We start from the raw sequence: 20,948 nt of genomic DNA, 5'->3' as shown, positions 1-20,948 counted from the left end.
TCCTCTGCTCCCCTCCTCACCTTCGGGGAACGGAGGGTCTAGTTTTCCACCTTTTCCCTAGTCAGCTCCCCCTCAAGATCTATCAGGGGTGGAGCATCGGGAACTAATCCGAGAGTGGCCTTCTTCCCTGACCATTTCTCTACAAGTTTTTCCAATTTTTGGGTTGGGAGTCCATCCATCAGGTCTCAAGGAATGCCCTTCTGAAGCCCTAGATGCCATAACCCCTGTCGACTTAGGGGTCTCTCTCTCCCGGGATGATTGTTGCGGAGTGGCCTCAAATCCTGGCCCTTCCCAATTGACAGCGGCCGACTATTAACTTGCTCTGCAGACCGTACAACCCTTGTTTGGTTTTTTGGAACGATCCACCAACAGGGCCATATTTTCTCCCAAAATTAATTAATTCCTGCACTACCTCCCCCCACGTCCACACTTTCCTTCCCGGCCGCCCATGGTCAGGGGTTATTATCCCTTCTAGAGTGGCCGTAGTCCTTTCTCCTTCAGAAGTATTTTGAATTTTCCCCTGTAATTGGATCCCAATGGGTTTCAGGGAGTCCCCGGATCAGGGGAATCATCCTCTCTGGGTCTACAGGCATCATCACCGGGGAACCCTGGTTGGGCTTGAGCTCCCGATCATACATCATTTGGAGACAGGCCGCTTTCTGTACACTTTCCACTAACTGATCCACCGTACCTCTTATGGCAAGGGGATCTCCCCTCTCTAAAGGGTTCAGCCCTCTGGCCCAATACGCATCCCTCTGGGTTAATGACCATGGGGCTCGGCGATTACCTGTAGTTAAAAACACACCCGGACCCCAATATCCTTCTGCTTCTTTCTCCGACAACAAAATTCCATCCCCCCCTGACAGGGACACTCTCCACACGTATTCTGTCTCCGATTCCTTCGGAGTTCTTGCAAAGTCTTTTTTCAACTTTGCTAGTTCAGTTGCTGTAAATGGGACTTCTTTGGTGAGAACTTGAGGACGGTCATCGTTATTGTCCTCATACAAGTACTCTGTTTTAACCAGTGGATACATGTGAGGGAGGCTTTCTACAGTTTCCCTTGCCTTCTGCAAGTCTCCCTGAGGGTAAATGTGCCGTATCCCTTTCTCTGAAAGTTTCATCTCTACCTCCGCCAGTGTATCTGCTTCCCTCAAAAGTTGATCCCTCAATTCCTCCTTCAGTATGGCATTTTGATTTCTCTCCTCCTGCAACAATCGCTTGTTTTCCTCCAATTGTTCCTGCAGTGACTTTATGACCATCTGCAGTGAGTCTATTGTGACATCGGCTTGACAAAGCCTCTGCTTCCTATCTTCCACCGCTGCTGCCAGACTCGCTCCAAGTACTGCGCAAATTACAGCTTTTCCTTTCCCCGATCTAACCCTAGCTTCCTTCTGCAGTACCCTTATCCTGTCTACTACACTCTGCGGTTGAAAACAATGCTTTTTCGCCCAATCTTGTCCCTGAGGTGAGGGGCGAGATCGGTGCGCCTCCAAAAGATCATATAGCTTGTCTATCCCTGCTGCTGGTGAGGAGACATAATCGTGAGCGTTAACTGCCTTCTGAGTGGCCATTTTACCTAACACAAAGGGGCTGTACAGTCCTGAGAGGGTCACACCTTAATGCCACTATCCGCTTTTCCCCTTTTCACCCTCAGGAGGTCACACCTTAATTGCGCTTAGCACAAAGGCAGCTATAGCTTTCTAAGCGGCTACTTACATAATACAAAGGGGCTCTATTGTCCTGAGAGGGTCACACCTTAATGTTATCCACTTTTCCCCTTTTCACCCTCAGGAGGCCACACCTTAGTTGTGCACTTTCTGTTCTCTGAGAATCCTGTCCATGATGCCAATTTAAAAATGTCACAATCCACTGTTGGGTTGCACAATTTGGCAGAAGTTGAGCCTCCTTGCTTTCTAACCAACCTCAGAAAATTCTGGGTGGCTAGGGGCGGCTGGGCTTAACTTCTGAGTGATGTTCAATTGGATGTGTTATCGTGACCAGGTTTGTTGTATTCTCGGGAACAAAATTAAGACTCGAAATGGAGTCAAGTGCCAAGTCACTTTATTTGGCCGCCAACAAGTTCACAAGAGAGAAGGAGAGAAAGAGGAAAAAAAAAAAGGAAAAAGAGAGACAGAGAATTACAATAGCTACCACCATGGATCTGCAGCATCCCGTCAGTCCGATGTATCTTCAGTCCGGTGGGGGAACGTTGCAACTGGTATCTGCTGGTTCTGCCTTTTATAGCATTGTCCCGTTGCATAGTCAATGAGCCGGTTTGCATGGCCACATCTCCCACTCGGCAGTGGGGCGCATGCGCAGTATTGTCACTAGAGGGTGCTCGACGGTTCCAGAGGGTTCCAGGGGGTCCAAGCCCCCCTCCCATATGTTGTAAGATGACCCTGGAGCCAGGCGCACGTGCAGAGGACTGGTCCTCTGTGCTCCCAGAAAACAAGATATAGATATATAGGTTCCTGCTGGGTAGAACTTCCTCAGTTGCTGTCGTGGTGAAGCCTTGGTAATCAAGCCATTCTGCCGACATTGTTGAGACAAGTTTCTAGTCCCTTACACCACTGTCTTAGGCATTTGCCCATACTATCCCGCATACCCTGCCACGCATAGCTATCGATCCTTGGGGCAGATCTCTGGATGATATTCTTACGTTGCTTATTAACCTGAGACAGAACTGAAACAGTCTGCCAAAGCAATACCAACAGGTATCTCTTAACTACCCAAGGATGTTCAAGATACTGAAAAGTTGTTGTAATGAAGGAGGAGGCATTATAGAAGATGGTAGCTAAGGTGCCATTTTGTATTTCCTCCATAAAAACCTCTCACAGGAGGAGGTATTGTCTCCATTGGCTAATTGTCTCCATGAGGTGGTACCCGAAGTACAGTAACGGCTTCCATGCAAGACCCAAGTAACTGATAACACTCAAGGCCAGTGTTTTAATAACAAATCTCCTAGGCAAAACCTCTCTAATCACTGCAGAGTACGGCAAACTACAAAAACCAACAGCAATTTTTAACGTGTACTTCACAATCAGCATGGTGTAGTTTCCTCCCCTTGGTGGCCCACGCCTCAAACCAAGACCTCTCAGCCTGCTTCAGGTATTCACCATACAAACCCTGTCCCTTCCAACACATCGCAGAGTGCTCAGCTCTTGCTCCTCTCCTGATGTTGGGTGAGCTCCATCAGAGAGCTCTGAGACTGCATTCAGGAAGAGGTTGTCCAGGAATCTAAAATCTTCCTCTTTTTCAGCCAGAGTGGCACAGCCTGAGGGAGTCGGCACAGGAGGCTGCAGCTGCCACTGGGAGGAAGAGGCTTGACAGTTGGAGGACCCAGAAGAGAAATTGATGGGATGACACTGACCACAGGTAGTGGCGCCCTTTACCTGCACAGCAATAGCGTACCTTTGTGAAGAAGCTGCTAAGTGATAGCCCTCACTGGGCTGCTCATGTGGCCAGCCCAATGGAGATCCCCAGTGTAGTAATGTTACCAGGGCAAGAGGAAAATCATAGCCATATAGGCAGGCCAGATACTGCATTTTCTCCCTGGAGCTATCCATGGGCTGAGGGCTTAGGCATTCTCCTCCACCTCTTTCTTTCCTTGTGCCTGTGCACAGCTACAGGCAGTGAAGGGCCTGCTGTCCTCATCTGTTGTCCTCATGTTCATGCCTGAAATTTCATGGCTGCTCAATTACACTAATGAAGGCTGCTCTTTCTGCTAATGCAACGCAGTTTTAGAAAAGACATGCCCTGAAGAAGCAGGAATATCTATTACGAGGCTGCCATGGTATAGACTCTGCCTTATTCCCCATAGGATACGTGCTAGCAAATGCAGGATGCTCTCCATGTGGTCTCTTCTAGTCACAGATCAACCTCTTGGCATTTCTTTAGCAACACATTTCCTTAATTTATGGAATATAATAATGAGTATGTTGGTTTGCATAGTAAGTGTTATTGAAATCAAACTATGATGATTAAAACAAATGTGGGAAGTGCACTGAATGATGCAGTAGCCTTACTTTGTATTATTTTTGCTTGTTTGTTCCCTTTCAGTATGTGGAGATGTGTTTCTTTAGCCCAGGTATTTACTGATATACATATATGCAAGAGCCTGAACTGTCACGTTGGCCTTAAAAGAAATACTCATTTGCCCCAAGTTCAGTATTAAGCGTTGCAGTTTAGTGTCCTCTCTTCTGCAACTCCATATGCAAGTCTCAGGTAATTAATTGATTTTGCGGGAACCTATTTAAAGCTTCCAACTCCAGAAGCTTCCTCACAGATAATGTCGTAACTGGGATTCTTGAGCCAGATCTTCACCCCTGTCTTCCAAAGCCAAGCAACCATCAGTCAGCCAAAAGCCCAGCAAAGAAAAAACAGAAACACAACTACAGCAAAACTATGCAAGTTATCTTAGCACAGGGAGGAGACTAGAATTTGGTTATTCTATAGGCTGAAGTGGGCAAAGGATCTTGAAGGGATGGTGCTAAAGAAAATGCTTTCATGGCCCCGGCTTCAGCATGCTGAAAGAAAGAAGCAACTCCCCAGGGAGGGCTTCGCTTCAAGGGTAGTGGCACATGGTGTCACTCAACACATTTGAAGAAATTAAGTTCTTAGGTGTGAGTGAAAGCCATGTCTCATTCCATGACATGGCTGGATTAGAGACTGCCTAGGGATCAGACAGCAGCACATTTATGCTGACCCGTTTGTCTCATTAGGCTCTGTAAATTATCCACATTCTTCCAGTAATCGAGATATATCTTTCTTTCACCAAGTGATTCCTGGATGAGTGAGAACTGTCCTCAGCATCACTGTTATTATTCTGGTTGAGCATCTGGTTCTTTTGCGTGTGCTGCCTTTAGGAAGGAAATGATGTCTTTACAGCCCTCCTGCTCTCATACTCACATGGCTCTCATTCCTGTTGCCTATATTAAAAGGTGCATTTGCAAATGCATTTTGTATGGCTTTGCTTTTGAGAGTACTTATCAAATTGCAGCTGTAGTAAGTTCACACCATTGCTATGCAGAAAGCTGCCCCTTCCTGTAAATCACTGCCCTCTGTTGATAGTAGCTTTTACATCTGCACTGGATTCCAAAGTTACATCAATCTTACACAGGTGCTGCTGCACTTGCTAAATTATCTCTGGCTCATGCTAGCTATTTTCATAGCTGTGCTGGTTTTGGCTAGGATGGAGTTAATTCTCTTCACTGTAGCACCTGTAGTAGTCAGGGACCTTTCCAGCTTCCCATACTCTGCCATGTGGGCAAGAGGCTGGGAGGGGCGGGGCCACAGCCAAGAGAGCTGACCCAAACTGGCCAATGGGATATTCATTCCGTACCATGTGATGCCATGATGAGTATATTAACCGGGGCAGTTGTTGTGCAATATTGTGTGGTGGTGGTTGTGGCTTGGGGAGTTTGTTTGTTTGTTTGTTTGTTTGTTTGTGTGTTTGTGTGTGTGTGTGTTTGTGTGTGTGTGTGTGTGTTTGTGTGTGTGTGTGTGTGTTTGTGTGTGTGTGTGTGTGTTTGTGTTTGTGTGTGTGTGTTGTGAGAAGCTGTGTCATGTGGTGTTTGTTTTGGTTGTTCATTCCCCCTTCTCCCTGTTCTGGGTTTTGTTGCTCTTGTGGTTTTCCTTTTCATTGCACTTTTGTTGTTGTTTTATTTTAATTATTAAGGTGTTCTTATCTCAATCCATGACCCTTCTCACTTTTACCCTTCTGATTCTCTCCCCCATCCTGCTGGTGGGGGAGGGAGTGAGCAGCTGAGTTACTGGCTAAACCCCAACAGTTGCAGAATAGGAGGGAGGCAGCACAGGTGAGGCAGAACCATCAGGATCCAAAGTGTGACCTTGGCCTTCAAGCTGAGATTCATCTATGCAGGATCTTCTTGCTGCAACAATCTGTAAGCAATGCAGGACAGCTGCTACCAAGCAGACTGTGGTGGTGAGAGCACTCATGGCCCAAAGAGCAGAGAGAACCTTCTTGAGAAGAAGGTGAGAAGCATTGCATGCCTTCACGTGGTATAGCTTCAGTACAGTCTCTTGTTCTGTGCATTTAGCGAGATGGAGTTCTTTGCAGCAGAAACAGATCTTCTTTCCCCCCATATCCGCCAAATTGCATCTTGGTAAACTGGACACAAACTGAATGCCTTGGCATCCCATTACAAATACAGCCAGGATCAGCAGGACAATGACAATATTCATCAGAACAAATAGGTTATCCAAGACTATCATTGGCCTCTTCCTTACCGTTAAGCCTAAGATTCCAGATAAGATTACGAAGGAGCTGGCCCAGAAGAGATGGGTGTTATTCACGTGCAAGACGCTGTTTAGTGACAGCACCCCAAAGTCCACCTGGATAGAGGATAGAGCAGTCACAGCCTCTTGAGGCAACTCCTGTCTGATGTGAAAGAAAGGCAGACGTTATATATCGCTTAGGAAAATGGGCAGCCATGGAGAAAGTTATAGAGTACCTGAGGGAAGTAGCTGTACTTGAGGTGATTTATGGTGAACTGGACGATCAACAGTTGTCCAAAGATCTGGGTGAAGCCCAGTGCACACGACCGATGTGGTGGATGTTTGTACAGTGCACAGCATGTAATCTCTTTGGCATAACTGCTTTGAAATAATGGAGTTGGGGATACAGAGGGTCTGAAGCCTGCTATACTGCAAATGAAAAAGACATATTGGCAACATATGAAAGGGTTCGAGCTGCTTAAGAAGTGGTTGGTACTGAAGCACAGCTGCTCCTGGCACCCCAACTGCCAGTGCTGGGCTGGATGTTCAAAGGGAACGTCCCCTCTACACATCATGCAAGTGATGCTACATGGAGTAAATGGGTTGCACTGATCACCCAGCGGGCTCGAGTGGGAAACCCCAGTCACCCAGGAATCTTGGAAGTGATTACGGACTGGCCAGAAGGCCAAGATTTTGGATTATCACCAGAGGAGAAGGTGACACAGGCTGAACAAGACCCACTGTATAACAAACTGCCAGAAGATGAAAAGCAATATGCCCTGTTCACTGATGGGTCCTGTTGCCTTGTGGGAAAGCACCGGAGATTGGAAGGCTGCTGTATGGATTGCTATATGACAAGTAGCAGAAACTGCTGAAGGAGAAGGTGAATCGAGCCAGTTTGCAGAGGTAAAGGCCATCCAGCTGGCCTTAGACATTGCTGAACAGGAAAAGTGGCCAGTGCTCTATCTCTATACTGACTCCTGGATGGTGGCAAATGCCCTGTGGGGGTGGTTACAGCAATGGAAGCAGAGCAACAGGAAGCACAGAGGCAAACCAATCTGGACTGTCGCATTGTCGCAAGATATTGCTGCCTGGGTAGAGAACCTGGTTGTAAAGGTATGTCATGTGGATGCTCACGTCCCCAAGAGTTGGGCCACTGAAGAACATCGGAACAACCAGCAGGTAGATCAGGCTGCCAAGATTGAAGTGGCTGAGGTAGATCTGGACTGGCAGCATAAGGGTGAATTATTTCTAGCTCGGTGGGCCCATGACACCTCAGGCCATCAAGGGAGAGATGCAACATACAGATGGGCTCGTGTGCAAGGCGTGGACTTGACCATGGACGCTATTGCGCAGGTTATCCATGAATGTGAAATGTGCCCTGCAATCAAGCAAGCGAAGCGGGTAAAGCCTCTGTGGTATGCGGGACGATGGCGGAAATATAAATATGGGGAGGCCTGGCAGATTGACTATATCACAGCCCAACAAACCTGCCAAGGCAAGCGCCATGTGCTTACAGTGGTAGAAACATCGACTGGCTGGCTGGAAACATATACTGTCCCCCACGCCACCGCCTGGAACACTATCCCGAGTCTCGAATACCATCTCCTGTGGCGACATGGCACCCCAGAGAGAATTGGGTCAGACAACGGGACTCATTTCCAAAATAACCTCATAGACAGCTGGGCCAAAGAGCATGGTATTGAGTGGGTGTATCACATCCCCTATCATGCACCAGCCTGTGGGAAAATCGAAAGATACAATGGACTGTTAAAAACTACACTAAGAGCAATGGGTTGTGGAACATTTAAACACCAGGATACACATTTAGCAAAAGCCACGTGGTTAGTCAACACTAGGGCATCTGCCAATCAAGCTGGCCCTGCCCAATCAGAACCCTTACATACTGTGGAAGGGGATAGAGTCCCCGTAGTGCACGTAAAAAATATGCTGGGGAAAACAGTCTGGGTTATTCCTGCCTCAGGCAAAGGGAAACCAATTCGTGGGACGGCTTTTGCTCGAGGACATGGGTGCACTTGGTGGGTGATGCGGGAGGATGGAGGAGTCCGATGTGTTCCTCAAGGGGATTTGATTTTGGGTGAAAACAGTCAATGAACTGAATGGTATGCTGTTAATTGCTATATAATGTTGTATGTCAACACTACTATGGTTGCTATATGCCATATCAATGCTATCATGGTGGGAATCTTGCATTTGAACCAAGGAAAGTGCAGTGGTGAGAGAACAAGGACTAACAGCGCAGCGGTGATGGAGCAAGGACTGACTTCAGCATGCAACAATCCAACGCCACACACACCATCTCTCTGAAAGACTCGTACAATAGATGTAACCCAAAGTCATGGACTAAATGAACTCAATGGACATTTCACAGATATTTTACAGGGGTTTTCCATTGATGAGGGGAATGATAATTGCAATCAGTATATTCTATTAAAGGATGAGAAGGCGGCTAGGGGTTATTGAAATTGTATTGGACAGTATGGGACCTGAGCATGACTTTAATGATACGGAATTGGGGTGGATACTGTCATGGTTTTATCTGGGATAGAGTTAATTTTTTTCACTGTACCTGCCATAGTGCTGTGCTTTGGCCTTAGTATGAAAACAATGTTGATAACACACTGATGTTTTAGTTGTTGCTAGGTAGTGCTTATACTAGTCAAGGACTTTTCTGGCTTCCCATGCTCTGCCAGGTGTAGAATAAGCTGGGAGGGGAGGTGGCACAGCTAAGAGAGCGGATTCAAACTGGCCAAAGGGATATTCCATACCATGTGATGACATGCCCAGTATGTTAACTGAGAGGGGCTGGCCGGGGGAGGGAGGCAGCAATCACAGCTCGGGGACGGGCAGCGTCGTTCGGAAGTTGGTGAGCAGTTGTATCGGTTGTGTTTTTGGTTTTTACCCTTTTTCCCTTTTTCTTTTCATTATATTATCATTACTATTATTATTATCATCATCACTATTATCATTATTATTTTGTTTTAATTAGTAATCTGTTCTTATCTCAACCTACAAATTTTTTATGCTTTGGTCTTCCGATTGTCTCCCCTGTCCCACAGGGTGGGGGGAGTGAGCGAGCGGCTGCGTGGTGCTTAGTTGCTGAGTGGGTCTGAATCACAACAGGAATTGGTATGCTTATGTAAGCTGCATAAGTTTTGTACTCTTGGTGGTACGGATTTATTGATACTGAACTCGGATACTGGCTTGTTCACATTGAATTTGGATATACCCATCAGGCATTGTAAAATTGAAAACTAAGTATGAATGAGCTGAGTTAACTCTGGTGTGACTGGTGAATGAACGAGTGACTGAGATGCAGCATAGCTGCAAAGCGAGTGTGGAGTTCTGACCCTTGGTTCCGCTATCCTGCCAGGGGTAATACCGGAACAAAGCAATCGTTAACTTTATTACGGACCAATAGTGTGCCATCTACGTACACGTTGTCATCTTGTGTGCCTCGTAAATAAGAAAATGGAATGGAGGGAAATCAGAGCAGCGAAATTCCAAAGAAAAGCCCCCTAGGATGTATCCTAGCACACTGCAAAGATATAGGGGGACCGCCGGGTGGGAGTGTGAATAAGAAAACACTGTATTGTGGCTGATATTGTTTTTTAAAGGGAAGAAAGAATGTGGAATGAGGTTATGTATGCAGATATGTTTTCCACTTTGCAGAATCATCCGGAGTGGCAGAGAGATTGTGGTATTAATATTCCACCAGAAGATGCCCTGGTTTTATCTTCAGAAAAAGAAGAGAGAAGTGAAAAGAAGGAGCGGGAGAAAATAAGGAGATGCTGTTCAGCATGTAGTATTGGGCAGAAGTGTTTGAAAACAGTAAACCCTAGAAAGAAGCGAGAGGAGATAGAGGATCAGCCTGAAGATTTGGGATTACCCCCTGCTTAGTAACAAACTTGCCTCTCCCACACCCACCACTTTTGAAACAGACAGTAGTAGTGAGGAGGAGGGAGCGATGAATAGTTTTACTCCGCTCACAGCACGAACTCGGAGTAAAACGCAGAAGGCTCCCCAACTCCTAGCCCCATTGCAAGAGGTAATGGGGGTAGGAGGTCCAGCCAGAGGAAAAGTACCCTTCACTACTGATTTAGATGCCTGGAGAGAGGTAGCTAGGGGATACTGGGATGACACCTCTAGAATCGCAAAAAGATTTGAATTAAGAATAAAAAAAACAGGACCCCAATTGGACAGATGTAGATTTGATTTTGGGGGAAATGATGGAAACACAAGAACAATTAGTATTAAAAACTGCACAAACTCATGTGCAGGCCCAAATTACTGGGGGAACCTTACAAGGGAATGTGGACAATTACATTCACCTGACGGACCCACATTGGGCCCCCAATGCTGGGCGTGATGATAGATTATTAAAAAGATACCGAGATTGGATAAAATTTGGCTTAGAAAATGCAATTCCAAAAGCTGTAAATTGGTCAGCATTGTATGCTGTCAAACAGGGTCAGAAAGAGACCCCTCCTGAATTTTTGGATCAACTGAGAAATGCCATGCGAAAACACACTACCCTAGATCCCTCCTCGGATGTGGGACAACAACAACTTGTTTCTCTATTTTTGGGGCAATCGTCTACACCTATAAGAAAGAAGCTACAGAAGTGAAAAGAACCGGAAATAAGAAGCTTAGAGAAATTGCTTGAGGAGGCACGGAGTGTTTTCAGGAATTGGGAGAATGCCGATAGAGGAAAATTGACAAAAGTGATGGCGACAGCTACGGTGGCAGCCTTGGAACAGAGAGGAATGGTAAACAGAGGAGGACTGAAAGGATGAGGAAAGGGAAGGCCCTTTGGAAATAGAGGGGGACTGGGAAAGAATCAGCGTGCGTATTGTTGGGAGGAAGGACATTGGAAAAATGAATGCCTCTGCTTTTCTAACTGCATCTCTGCACACTCTGGCAATGCCCTTGTAGCTCTTGACGGCTAATCCTCTGCTTCTCCATCTCTGGTAGGCTTACCTTTTGGATTTGAGTAGACCCAGGAGGTCATGGTTGAGCCATGGGGGCCTCTTGCTCCGCTTACTTCCTTTTCCTTTGTAGGGGATGAATTGGCTTTGTGCTTCCAAGAGAGAGTTCTCAAAGAATTCCCAGCACTCACTAGCTCCTTTGTCTTCCATGGAAGCTTCCCATCGAATCCCTCCCAACTGAGCCCTGAGTGAACTGAAGTTTGCTCTCCTAAAATCCAGAACCCTTGTCTTAGGGGTGACCTTCAGCACGCTCAGCAGGATCCCGAACTCCATAATATTGTGGTCACTGCAGCCAAGGCTATCACTAACCGAGATATTACAAAGCAGGCTTTCTCGGTTTGTGAATAGCAAGTCCAGCAGTGCCTCATTCCTGGTTGGCACATCTAACATTTGTATCAGGAAACAGTCCTCTATACATTCCAGGAACTTGGTGGATGACATGCGAGCTGCCGTATTGTTCTTCCAGCAGATGTCTGGGTAGTTGAAGTCACCCATCAGGACCAGGTTCTGTTGGCCAGAAGCTTGCTTTAGTGCCCCAAATATTGCTTCGTCGGCTTCGTCATCGTGGTTAGGAGGTCGGTAGCAGATGCCCACTGTGAGGTCCTGCTTGGAGATGACCCCTTTGACTTTAACCCAGAGGCATTCGATAGAGCAGTCGCAATCACCACAGTTGACTTCGATACATTCAAGGTGTTCCTTGATGTAGAGTGCAACTCCTCCACCTCTTCTACCCTGCCTGTCCTTACGAAAGAGCCTGTAACCGTCCATTGGGATCCCCCAGTCAGTTGAGTTGTCCCACCATGTTTCAGTTACTCCTATGATGTCATACCCTTCTCAGTGCGCACAGAGCGCCAGTTCCTCCTGTTTGTTTCCTAGACTGCGTGCATTTGTAGACATACACTTGAGCTGATTACTCTTCTGTTTCGCCCCTTGGGAGACAGCTAAGGACCCTTTACCACCACACTGCTTGGCCTGACTTACTCCCCCGTTGGATGTGCTGGCATGAGTGTTTTCGCAACGGATCCCACCCCCCAAGTCCTTCGGTTTAAAGCCCGCCTCACCAAGTTAGCCAGCCTACTGCTGAAGATTCCCTTACCCCTTTTAGACAGATGGATTCCATCCCTCCCTAGCATGTCGTCGTCATTGAAGAACACCCCATTGTCATAAAAGCCAAACCCCTCCCGGTGGCACCAGCCACGTAGCCAGGAGTTGATATACATTATGCGCCTGTTTCTGGCTGCTCCCTTCCCTCGAACTGGCAAAATGGAAGAGAAGATCACTTGGGCGCCAATGTTTTTCACTTGCTCCCCCAGGGCTCAAAAGTCTTCCTTGATTCTACCCAGGTTACGGCTCTCAGTGTCGTTCATGCCTACGTGAAATAGTAATAGTGGATAGTAGTCTGTTTTCCTGATGAGTTGTGGCACCCTCTCGGCAACGTCCCAAAGCCCAAGGAGACCCCGCAGACCTTGATAGCTGAAACAGAAGTCGACTGACGGGGACCTGGGGCATCTACCCTAGCAGATCCACTGGTTAAAATAAAGCTAGCGAGACAAGAGAGAGAGGTAGCATTCTTAGTAGATACAGGTGCTTCTTTCTCTGTTTTGAATCCAGAACTGATAGCTATAAGTAAAGATTTTGTGAATGGAATAGGAGCTACTGGCCAACAGGAAAGGGCATTCTTTTTGAAGCCGCTCAAATTTAAATTAGGAACGCGGATTGGAATACACCGATTTCTATATTTACCAAAATCAACCAAGCCATTATTGGGTTGGGATTTATTGGAACAACTGGAAGCAGAAATAGTCTTTAAACAGGGAACCATGGAACTAAAAGTAAAAGAGATCCAAATAACTGAAATTTTAAGTTTGGCCCTAATGCACCCTGAAAAGTCCGCTGTATCGGTGCCTGAAATTGAAGAGATTATCAGTCAGGTATATCCAGGAGTATGGGCTGCGGGAACCCCAGGGAGGGCAAAGAATGCCATTCCCATAGCAGTAGAACTTAAAGAAGGGATAAGCCCAGCGCGACAAAACAATACCCCTTGAAGTTAGAACACTGGAAGGGAATAGAAGGACCGATTAATAATTTTGTACAGCACGGGCTGTTAATAGGATGTGAACCAGAATAGAATACCCCTATATTACTGGTAAAAAAGCCGGATGGAACTTATCGGGTAGTACAAGATTTAAGAGAAGTGAACAAAATTATTAAGGACCTACACCCTGTGGTAGCTAATTCTCATACCTTACTAAATTACGGGATAATCAAGTATGGTTTACAGTAGTGGATTTAAAGGACGCATTCTTCTGTTTGCCTTTAGCCAAAGAAAGTCAAAATATATTTGCATTTGAATGGGAAAGCCCTACCACTGGTAGGAAAACTCAGCTTACCCTGGACAGTGTTACCCCAAGGTTTTAAAAATAGTCCAACAATCTTTGGAGAACTTGAAACGTGGGATCCTCCCTCCAGGGAAGGAGTCCTTTTACAGTATGTGGATGACTTACTAATAGCAACTGAAACAAAACGTGACTGTATACAATGGACTACCAGTTTGTTGACCTTCTGGGGACTAAATGGGCATCGAGTCTCTCAACAGAAAGCTCAGGTGGTGCGGCAACAAGTAACCTACCTTGGATATGAAATATCTGGAGGACAACGGGAACTATGAAGAGAACGAAAAGAAACCATCTGCAGAACCCCCCTCCCTCAGACGGTAAAATAACTCAGGATCTTTTTGGGAATGTCAGGTTGGTGCCGGTTATGGATTTATAATTATGGAATAATAGGAAGACCTTTGTACGAACTTTGGAAGAACAACCCCACTCGATTAGCCTGGTCCAAAGCAGCTCAAAATGCATTCAAGACACTTACAAAGGAACTAATGAAGGCCCCGGCCCTGGGCCTACCTGATGTGACTAAACCTTTCTGGCTGTTTTCCCATGAAAGACAAGCTATAGCTCTGGGAGTCCTAGCTCAACGGCTAGGACCCTACAGAAGGGCTGTGGCCTATTTTTCTAAACAGCTTGACGAAGTAAGCAAGGGGTGGCCAGGGTGCCTGCGAGCTGTGGCGGCTGTGGTCTTGAATATTCAGGAGGCCCGGAAATTCACCTTAGGTCAAAAGAGCACAGTACTGGTTTCACACACAGTATCACCTGTGTTGGGACAGAAAGGGAATCACTGGCTTTCCCCATCCCGATTTCTACAATACCAGGCCATTTTAATTGGATTGGATGATGTTACTGTTGAAGTAACCAATGTTATGAACCCAGCTTCTTCCCTCAGCGGAGTGACTTCTGAACCGTTAACTCATGATTGCCTTGAAACTATAGAGACTGTGCACTCCAGTAGACCAGATTTGAAAGATCCACCTCTGGAAGATGCACAAGATTCCTGGTTCACGGACGGAAGCAGCTTTGTCCGACGAGGTATTCGAAAGGCCGGATACACAGTAACAACAGCGAACAAAATAACTGAATCTCAATCACTACCTGCTGGAACATCAGCTCGAAAGGCTGAAATTATCGCCCTGATGAGGCCCCTGGAGCTGGCAAAAGGGAAAAAAATAAATATATGGACAGATTCCCAATACGCCTTTGGAGTTGTCCATCCTCATGGAGCAATTTGGAAAGAACGAGGGCCATTAACTACACAAGGAAGGCAGATTAAGCACGCTGAGGCAATCCTGCGCTTATTAGAAGCAGTCCGATTGCCAACCAAAGTCGCCATCATGCACCATCGAGGACACCCAAAGGGTAACACTGAACAGGAAAAAGGTAATAGATTGGCTGACTGTGAGGCTTAACAGCAGCGGAGAGAATGCAAGAGACTTTAGCCTTAATTCCAGGTAATAGAAACAGGATTCTAGGTGACCAAGAAAATATTTTATGTCCTAAGGCCGACAAAGAATTAATAGAAGAAATGGGACGGCGGGTTCCCTCAAGAGGATGGGCCCGTTTGAGTGACGGCCAAATTATAATTCCTGCCAAACAGATATGGGGAACTGTTAAAGAGGAACATAATAGAACACATTGAGGGTCAGACTCCCTGTATAACTTTTTAAATCGGAAATTAATAGGGAGAAATTTATATACTACACTCTCGCGGGTGACTCAGCAATGTGAAATATGCTTGAAAAATAATCCTAATGCAGGCAACCGGGTACAACTGGGGAATATTGGGAAGGGAACTATACCGGGGGATCATTGGCAAATTGATTTCTCGGAACTTCCAAGAAAAGGAGGGTATAGATACCTGTTGTTACTCACAGACACCTTTTCCGGATGGCCAGAAGCGTTTTCTTGTAGAACAAATAAGGCGAGGGAGGTTACTAAGGTACTATTGAATGAAATAATACCCCGATTTGGGGTACCTATGATAATTTCATCAGACAGGGGTACACATTTTTGTGCAGAAGTAGTGCAGCAGGTCAGCAAGCTATTGGGAATCAATTGGCAATTACATACACCTTACAGAACACAAGCCAGTGGACAAGTGGAAAAAGTGACTCACATGATAAAACAACAAATAGCAAAGATAGGCCAGGAAGCAAGCCTCTATTGGTACCAAGCGCTACCTATTGCACTACTTCGAATATGTGTAAAACCTAGGGCTAAAGAAAATTTGAGCCCTTTTGAGATAATATATGGAAGACCATATCAGGCTAAGTACCAAGCGGAGGATTTGAACCGGTTGGGAGAGCATTACTTACGAAACTATGTTATATCCTTAGGAAAACAATTGGAAAAGATTAATAAAAGTGTTTGGGGGACCAGGGCCAAAGGGTTAGATCATCCGATCCACCCATTTAGCCCTGGAGATTGGGTTTATGTTAAGAATTTTTCAGGTAATCTGCTGGGAGAGAAGTGGAATGGACCTTACGCGGTGTTGCTGACCACCGTCACCGCAATCAAGATTCAAGACTAGAAAGAATTTCCAGAGAGAGGTGTCATCCCTTAGTAAAGTTGTGTTGCAAAATCAAATGGCATGAGATTTATTGACTGCCAAAGAAGGGGGCGTATGCATGATCATTAAGACCAGCTGCTGTGCATATATCAATAAAGACAAGCAGATAGAAGCAGATCTGAATGCACTTTGGGAAAAAACCATAAATATTCCATGACGTATCTCTAGATGACACTTCTTTAGGGTTTTGAGACTTGTGGGATAAATTGACTTCTTGACTTCCTAATCTAAGAGGGTTAAAACAATTATTCATTGGATTGGTTACGCAAATGGTTTTAGGAATGTTTGTTTGTGTGTCTCTTAGAGGTTTTCTTTGGTGTTGTCAAAATTCAACTGAAACATACGGTAACTGGAAAAGAAATAAGATTAGACACCAAGTGGAAACAGGGAAATATTGTACTCGGGCCCTTGAAAAGGATGAATTATTATGAAATTTGCAAGCAAACGTAAAACACTTCTATAATAGTCTCCGTTTGAGACAGTAAATTCTTATATCGAGGACTGTAGCAGGTAAGCTACAAGTCCTCAAAAAGAAAAGGAGGGCTTGATAGAGTTAGAGCTGTTGTGACTAAAACTTGTTGCTTTGGGGGAGTCAGAAAGGCTTCAAGACAAGAAGCGCCTAAACCAAATTTGCGACGCAGGTGTACAGAGCCATAAAGATAAGGACACTGCAGAACTACCAAACTCCTGTCTGGAAACCACCTCATGACCCCTGAGGTTCCACTCAGAAGCACCCAGGACAAACCCGCAACAGCCTCACGACTGCCACTCTTGTAAGGGGCTTCAGGCAAGAATGCACTCAAGGACGTAATCTTCGCAAGCCTGATGGGGAACGTCCTGGAGGGATGCAAACAACCTAGCAGCAGGTGCCAGTCCAAACCATGGCAAAAGGACCTAAGGACACCTCCATCTAGATGAGAGTCAGAACACCAGTTGAAGCCAACACACCTTGCAATACACTGTGACAACATTACTCGATGGGCCAACTCATGACCATATGTGGAAGAAGGGACTTAAAATGCATGGGCAATTAAGATGCAAGTGTTATGATTAGTTCCAGGAAATCTAATGCAGATGTACGTAACTGAGCAATATAAGCTTTGTCCATCATGACTTGCGGGATGTACGTTAGGAGGAGCAATCCCCTGTGCATCCAGCGCTGCAATAAAGAATACCTGCTTAGTAGTCATTCAGATTATTGAGTCCTGATTTTGGCTTTTCACAGCATCAACAGCAGGTCAAGCGAGGCACCTCCCCGGTAGGTTCACTCACCAGCTGTGTCAGGAAGTTATCTTCCACACACTCCAGGAACCTCCTAGACTGTTTCTTCTCTGCTGTGTTCTATTCCCTGCAGACATCTGGGAAATTGAAGTCCCCCACTAGAACAAGGGCAACCGATTGTCATACTTCTGCCAGCTGCTTGCAGAAGGCTTCGTCTAGCTCTTCATCCTGGTTGGGTGCTCTATAACAGACTCCTAGCAGGCTATCTGCCTTGTTGGCCTTCCCCCTTATCCTTAACCATAAGCACTCGACCTTATCGTCACAATCCCCAAGCTTTATGCAGTCAAAGCACTCCCTAACGTACAGAGCGACCCCACCACCTCTCCTTCCTTGCCTGTCCCTTCTGAAGAGCTTATAGCCATCCATTGCAGCACTCCAGTCATAAGAGTCATCCCACCATGTCTCTGTGATGGCAATGGACTTATGGCATAATGTGACAAATGTGTACAAGGCCTGGCACCCTGTGCTGCTCTGCAGGGCCACACTGCTAGGGAGGGGCCTGTCACGAGGCATGCAGCCGCCAGGGAGGCTAGGCAGCTGCTGCTTCCTCAGAGGGGCCTCCCGGGGCTGTGGACACGCACGTTGCCCCATCTCCTGTCTCAGGCTGGTGTTTCTGGAGCAGGGAGGAGTGGGATGTTGGAGCAGCTGCACCGTGAGGAAGGTGAAAGGGAGCCGTCCCGGGGCAGCGGGCGCTGAGGGGAGGGTGGGGAACGTCGGGCTATGGCCCCTGCGGGAGCTGCTGGCAGGGCCTGGGTGGTGACACGCTCCTGCCACTCCCCGTTCTGCCACCTCCGTTGGTGCACAGTCGGGCCACAGCTCCAGCCCCGCCGCAGCAATGGCATGGTGTGTGGGTGGGGGGCCGGTGCGTCCGCCGCCCTGCTGTTGTTGCTGGCATTTCTGCTGGCCACCAGCCGGCCGGCTCTCCCAGGTAAGGCTGCTGGCGGGGTGCTGCCATGGCGGGAGGCGCCGCTGGGCTGTGGGCTGTGCGGCCGGCCGGCATCTGCGGTGGGCGGAGGGAGGGGGCGGCCCAGTGCTTACTGACCAGCAGCCCCGATGCGGGTGGGAATTAGTATGAAAATAATGTTGATAACACACTGATGTTTTAGTTGTTGCTAGGTAGTGCTTATACTAGTCAAGGACTTATTTTATCTTCCCATGCTCTGCCAGGTGCAGAAGAATCCAGGAGGGGAGGGGGCACAGCTAAGAGAGCGGATCCAAACTGGCACAATGGATTATAATTAACGGATTAAAGCAGTCTTGCTTTTCTTTGTATAAGGAACAGTCCTGCCTGGGAAACCTGGCTGGATGATAAGTTAGCCAGAGTGACAAAAACTGAATCTGTGTAAGGACTTGTCTCTCCAGCCTGCAGAACTTGTAGCTGTTAGGAATCAGCTTTTACTGATGATGATGTCACCTCGAGACATGCCATGGCCCCATGATTCTATGTGTACTAGATTCAGACGTTTTGGGTTAAATCCCAGGCCACTCCAGCTCAATGAAAATGCTTTTGTTGGTGTTAGGAGACCTTTAGGTTAGTACTAGTACTTGCCTGTCCATTCAAGGCCATACATCACTGAGTTTGCAGCACCTGCTTCATCAGGGACACTAGTTTAGATGCTCTTTGTATCTCCTCTTGTGGTGGGTTGACCTTGGCTGGATGTCAGGTGCTCACCAAGCCACTCTATCACCCCCCCTCCTCAGCAGGATAGGGGAGAGAAAAATATGTTGCCTCTGCCGCTTCTTCCTCCTCACACTCTTCCCCTGCTCCAGCGTGGGGTCCCACCCACGGGAGAGAGTCTTCCACAAACTTCTCCAATGTGGGTCCTTCCCTGGGGCTACAGTTCTTCATGAACTGCTCCAGCATGAGTCCTTTCCCCAGGGTGTAGGCCTTCAAGAACGGACTGCTCCAGCATGGATCCCCCATGGGGTCACAAGTCCTGCCAGAAAACCTGCTCCAGCGTGGGCTCCTCTCCACAGGTCCTGCCAGGAGCCTGCTCCAACATGGGCTCTCCACAGTGCCACAGCCTCCCTCAGACATATCCACCTACTCTGGCCTTGGGTCCTCCACTGGCTGCAGGTGGATATCTGCTCCACTGTTAACCTCCACGGGCTGCAGGGGGACAGCCTGCCTCACCATGGTCTTCACCATGGGCTGCAGGGGAATCTCTGCTCCGGCACATGGAGCACCTCCTCCCCTTCCTTCTTCACTGACCTTGGTGTCTGCAGAGTTGTTTCTCTCACATATTCTCACTCCTCCCTTCCAGCTGCTGTTGTGCGGCAGTTTCTTTCCCTTTCTTAAATCTGTTATCACAGAGGTGCTACCACCACCGTGTACTGGTTTAACCCCAGCTGGCAACTAAGCACCACACAGCCGCTCGCTCACTCCCCCTCCAGTGGGAAGGGGAAGAGAATAAGAGTAAAAGTAAGAAAACTCATGGGTTGAGATAAGTACAGTTTCAGAAGTAAAGCAAAAGCCGTGCATGCAAGCAAAGCAAAACAAAACAAGGAATTCATTCGCTATCCATCAGCAGGCAGGTGTTTGGCCATCTCCAGGAAAGCAGGGCTCCATCGTGTGTAATGGTTACTTGAGAAGACAAGACGCCGTCACTCCAAATATCCCCCCCTTCCTTCCTGCTTCACCCAGCTTTATATGCTTTTGTCAGCCGGGATCAGCTGTCCCAGCTGTGTCCCCTCCAAACTTATTGTGCACCAGCAGCCTGCTCGCTGGTGGGGTGGGGTGAGAAGCAGAAAAGGCCTTGACTCTGTGTAAGCGCTGCTAAGTAGTAACTAAAATATCCCTGTACAATCAACACTGTTTTTACCACAAATCCAAAACATGGCCTCATACTAGCTACTATGAAGAAAATAAACTCTGTCCCAGCTAAAACCAGCACATTCTCCACCCCTTATTCCATACCATTTATGTCATGCTCAGGTCCCACACTATCCAATAAATCCTCATTAACCACCACTCCCCATCCTATCCTTTGATATAATAAACAGGTATCATTCCCGTAGTCTATGGACTACCCTTGTAAATTGTGCATGAAATGTCCATAAAAAGACAATTGAGTTCATTTAGTCCATGACTTTGGCTTCCATCTGTTATGGTGGTCACTCAGGGCAGGAGAGATGGTATGTTGCGTGCAGTTATTGGGCAGCAAAACCAGCTCAGGTTGGGTCACTGCTGCACTTGCACTGCTTCTTGTGAGGATCATCCTCCATTGGTTTGGGTGGTTCCTGCTATAGTAATTCCTATAACATGCAACTGAAATAATGGGTTAAAACAATTTAATGGTATATCCATTACAATCTCCACCCCGGTCCCTTTGGACCAGACCATAGGTTTTACCATTGCAATGAACTCCTCCCCTTGCCCCTGATCCGGCTTGGACTTATCCACAGACTGCAGTCCCTTAGGGGAGTATCTGCTCCAAGTGGAGCCTTATCTGCGAGCCA

General features: G+C 47.0%; 1 protein-coding gene across 1 annotated transcript; it reads right to left on the bottom strand.

Annotated features, from left to right (window-relative positions):
- Positions 1–274: 274 nt before the first annotated feature.
- Positions 275–1,571, bottom strand: LOC142049673 (uncharacterized). The gene is given in 2 exon segments (XM_075077604.1): positions 275–545; positions 547–1,571. Coding segments are annotated over 2 exon segments (1,296 nt in total).
- Between the last annotated feature and the right edge of the window lie 19,377 nt (positions 1,572–20,948).

This window comes from Phalacrocorax aristotelis, chromosome W (assembly GCF_949628215.1).
Source record: "Phalacrocorax aristotelis chromosome W, bGulAri2.1, whole genome shotgun sequence".
NCBI lineage: Eukaryota > Metazoa > Chordata > Aves > Suliformes > Phalacrocoracidae > Phalacrocorax > Phalacrocorax aristotelis.
This window is presented reverse-complemented; position numbering and strand designations above follow the sequence as displayed.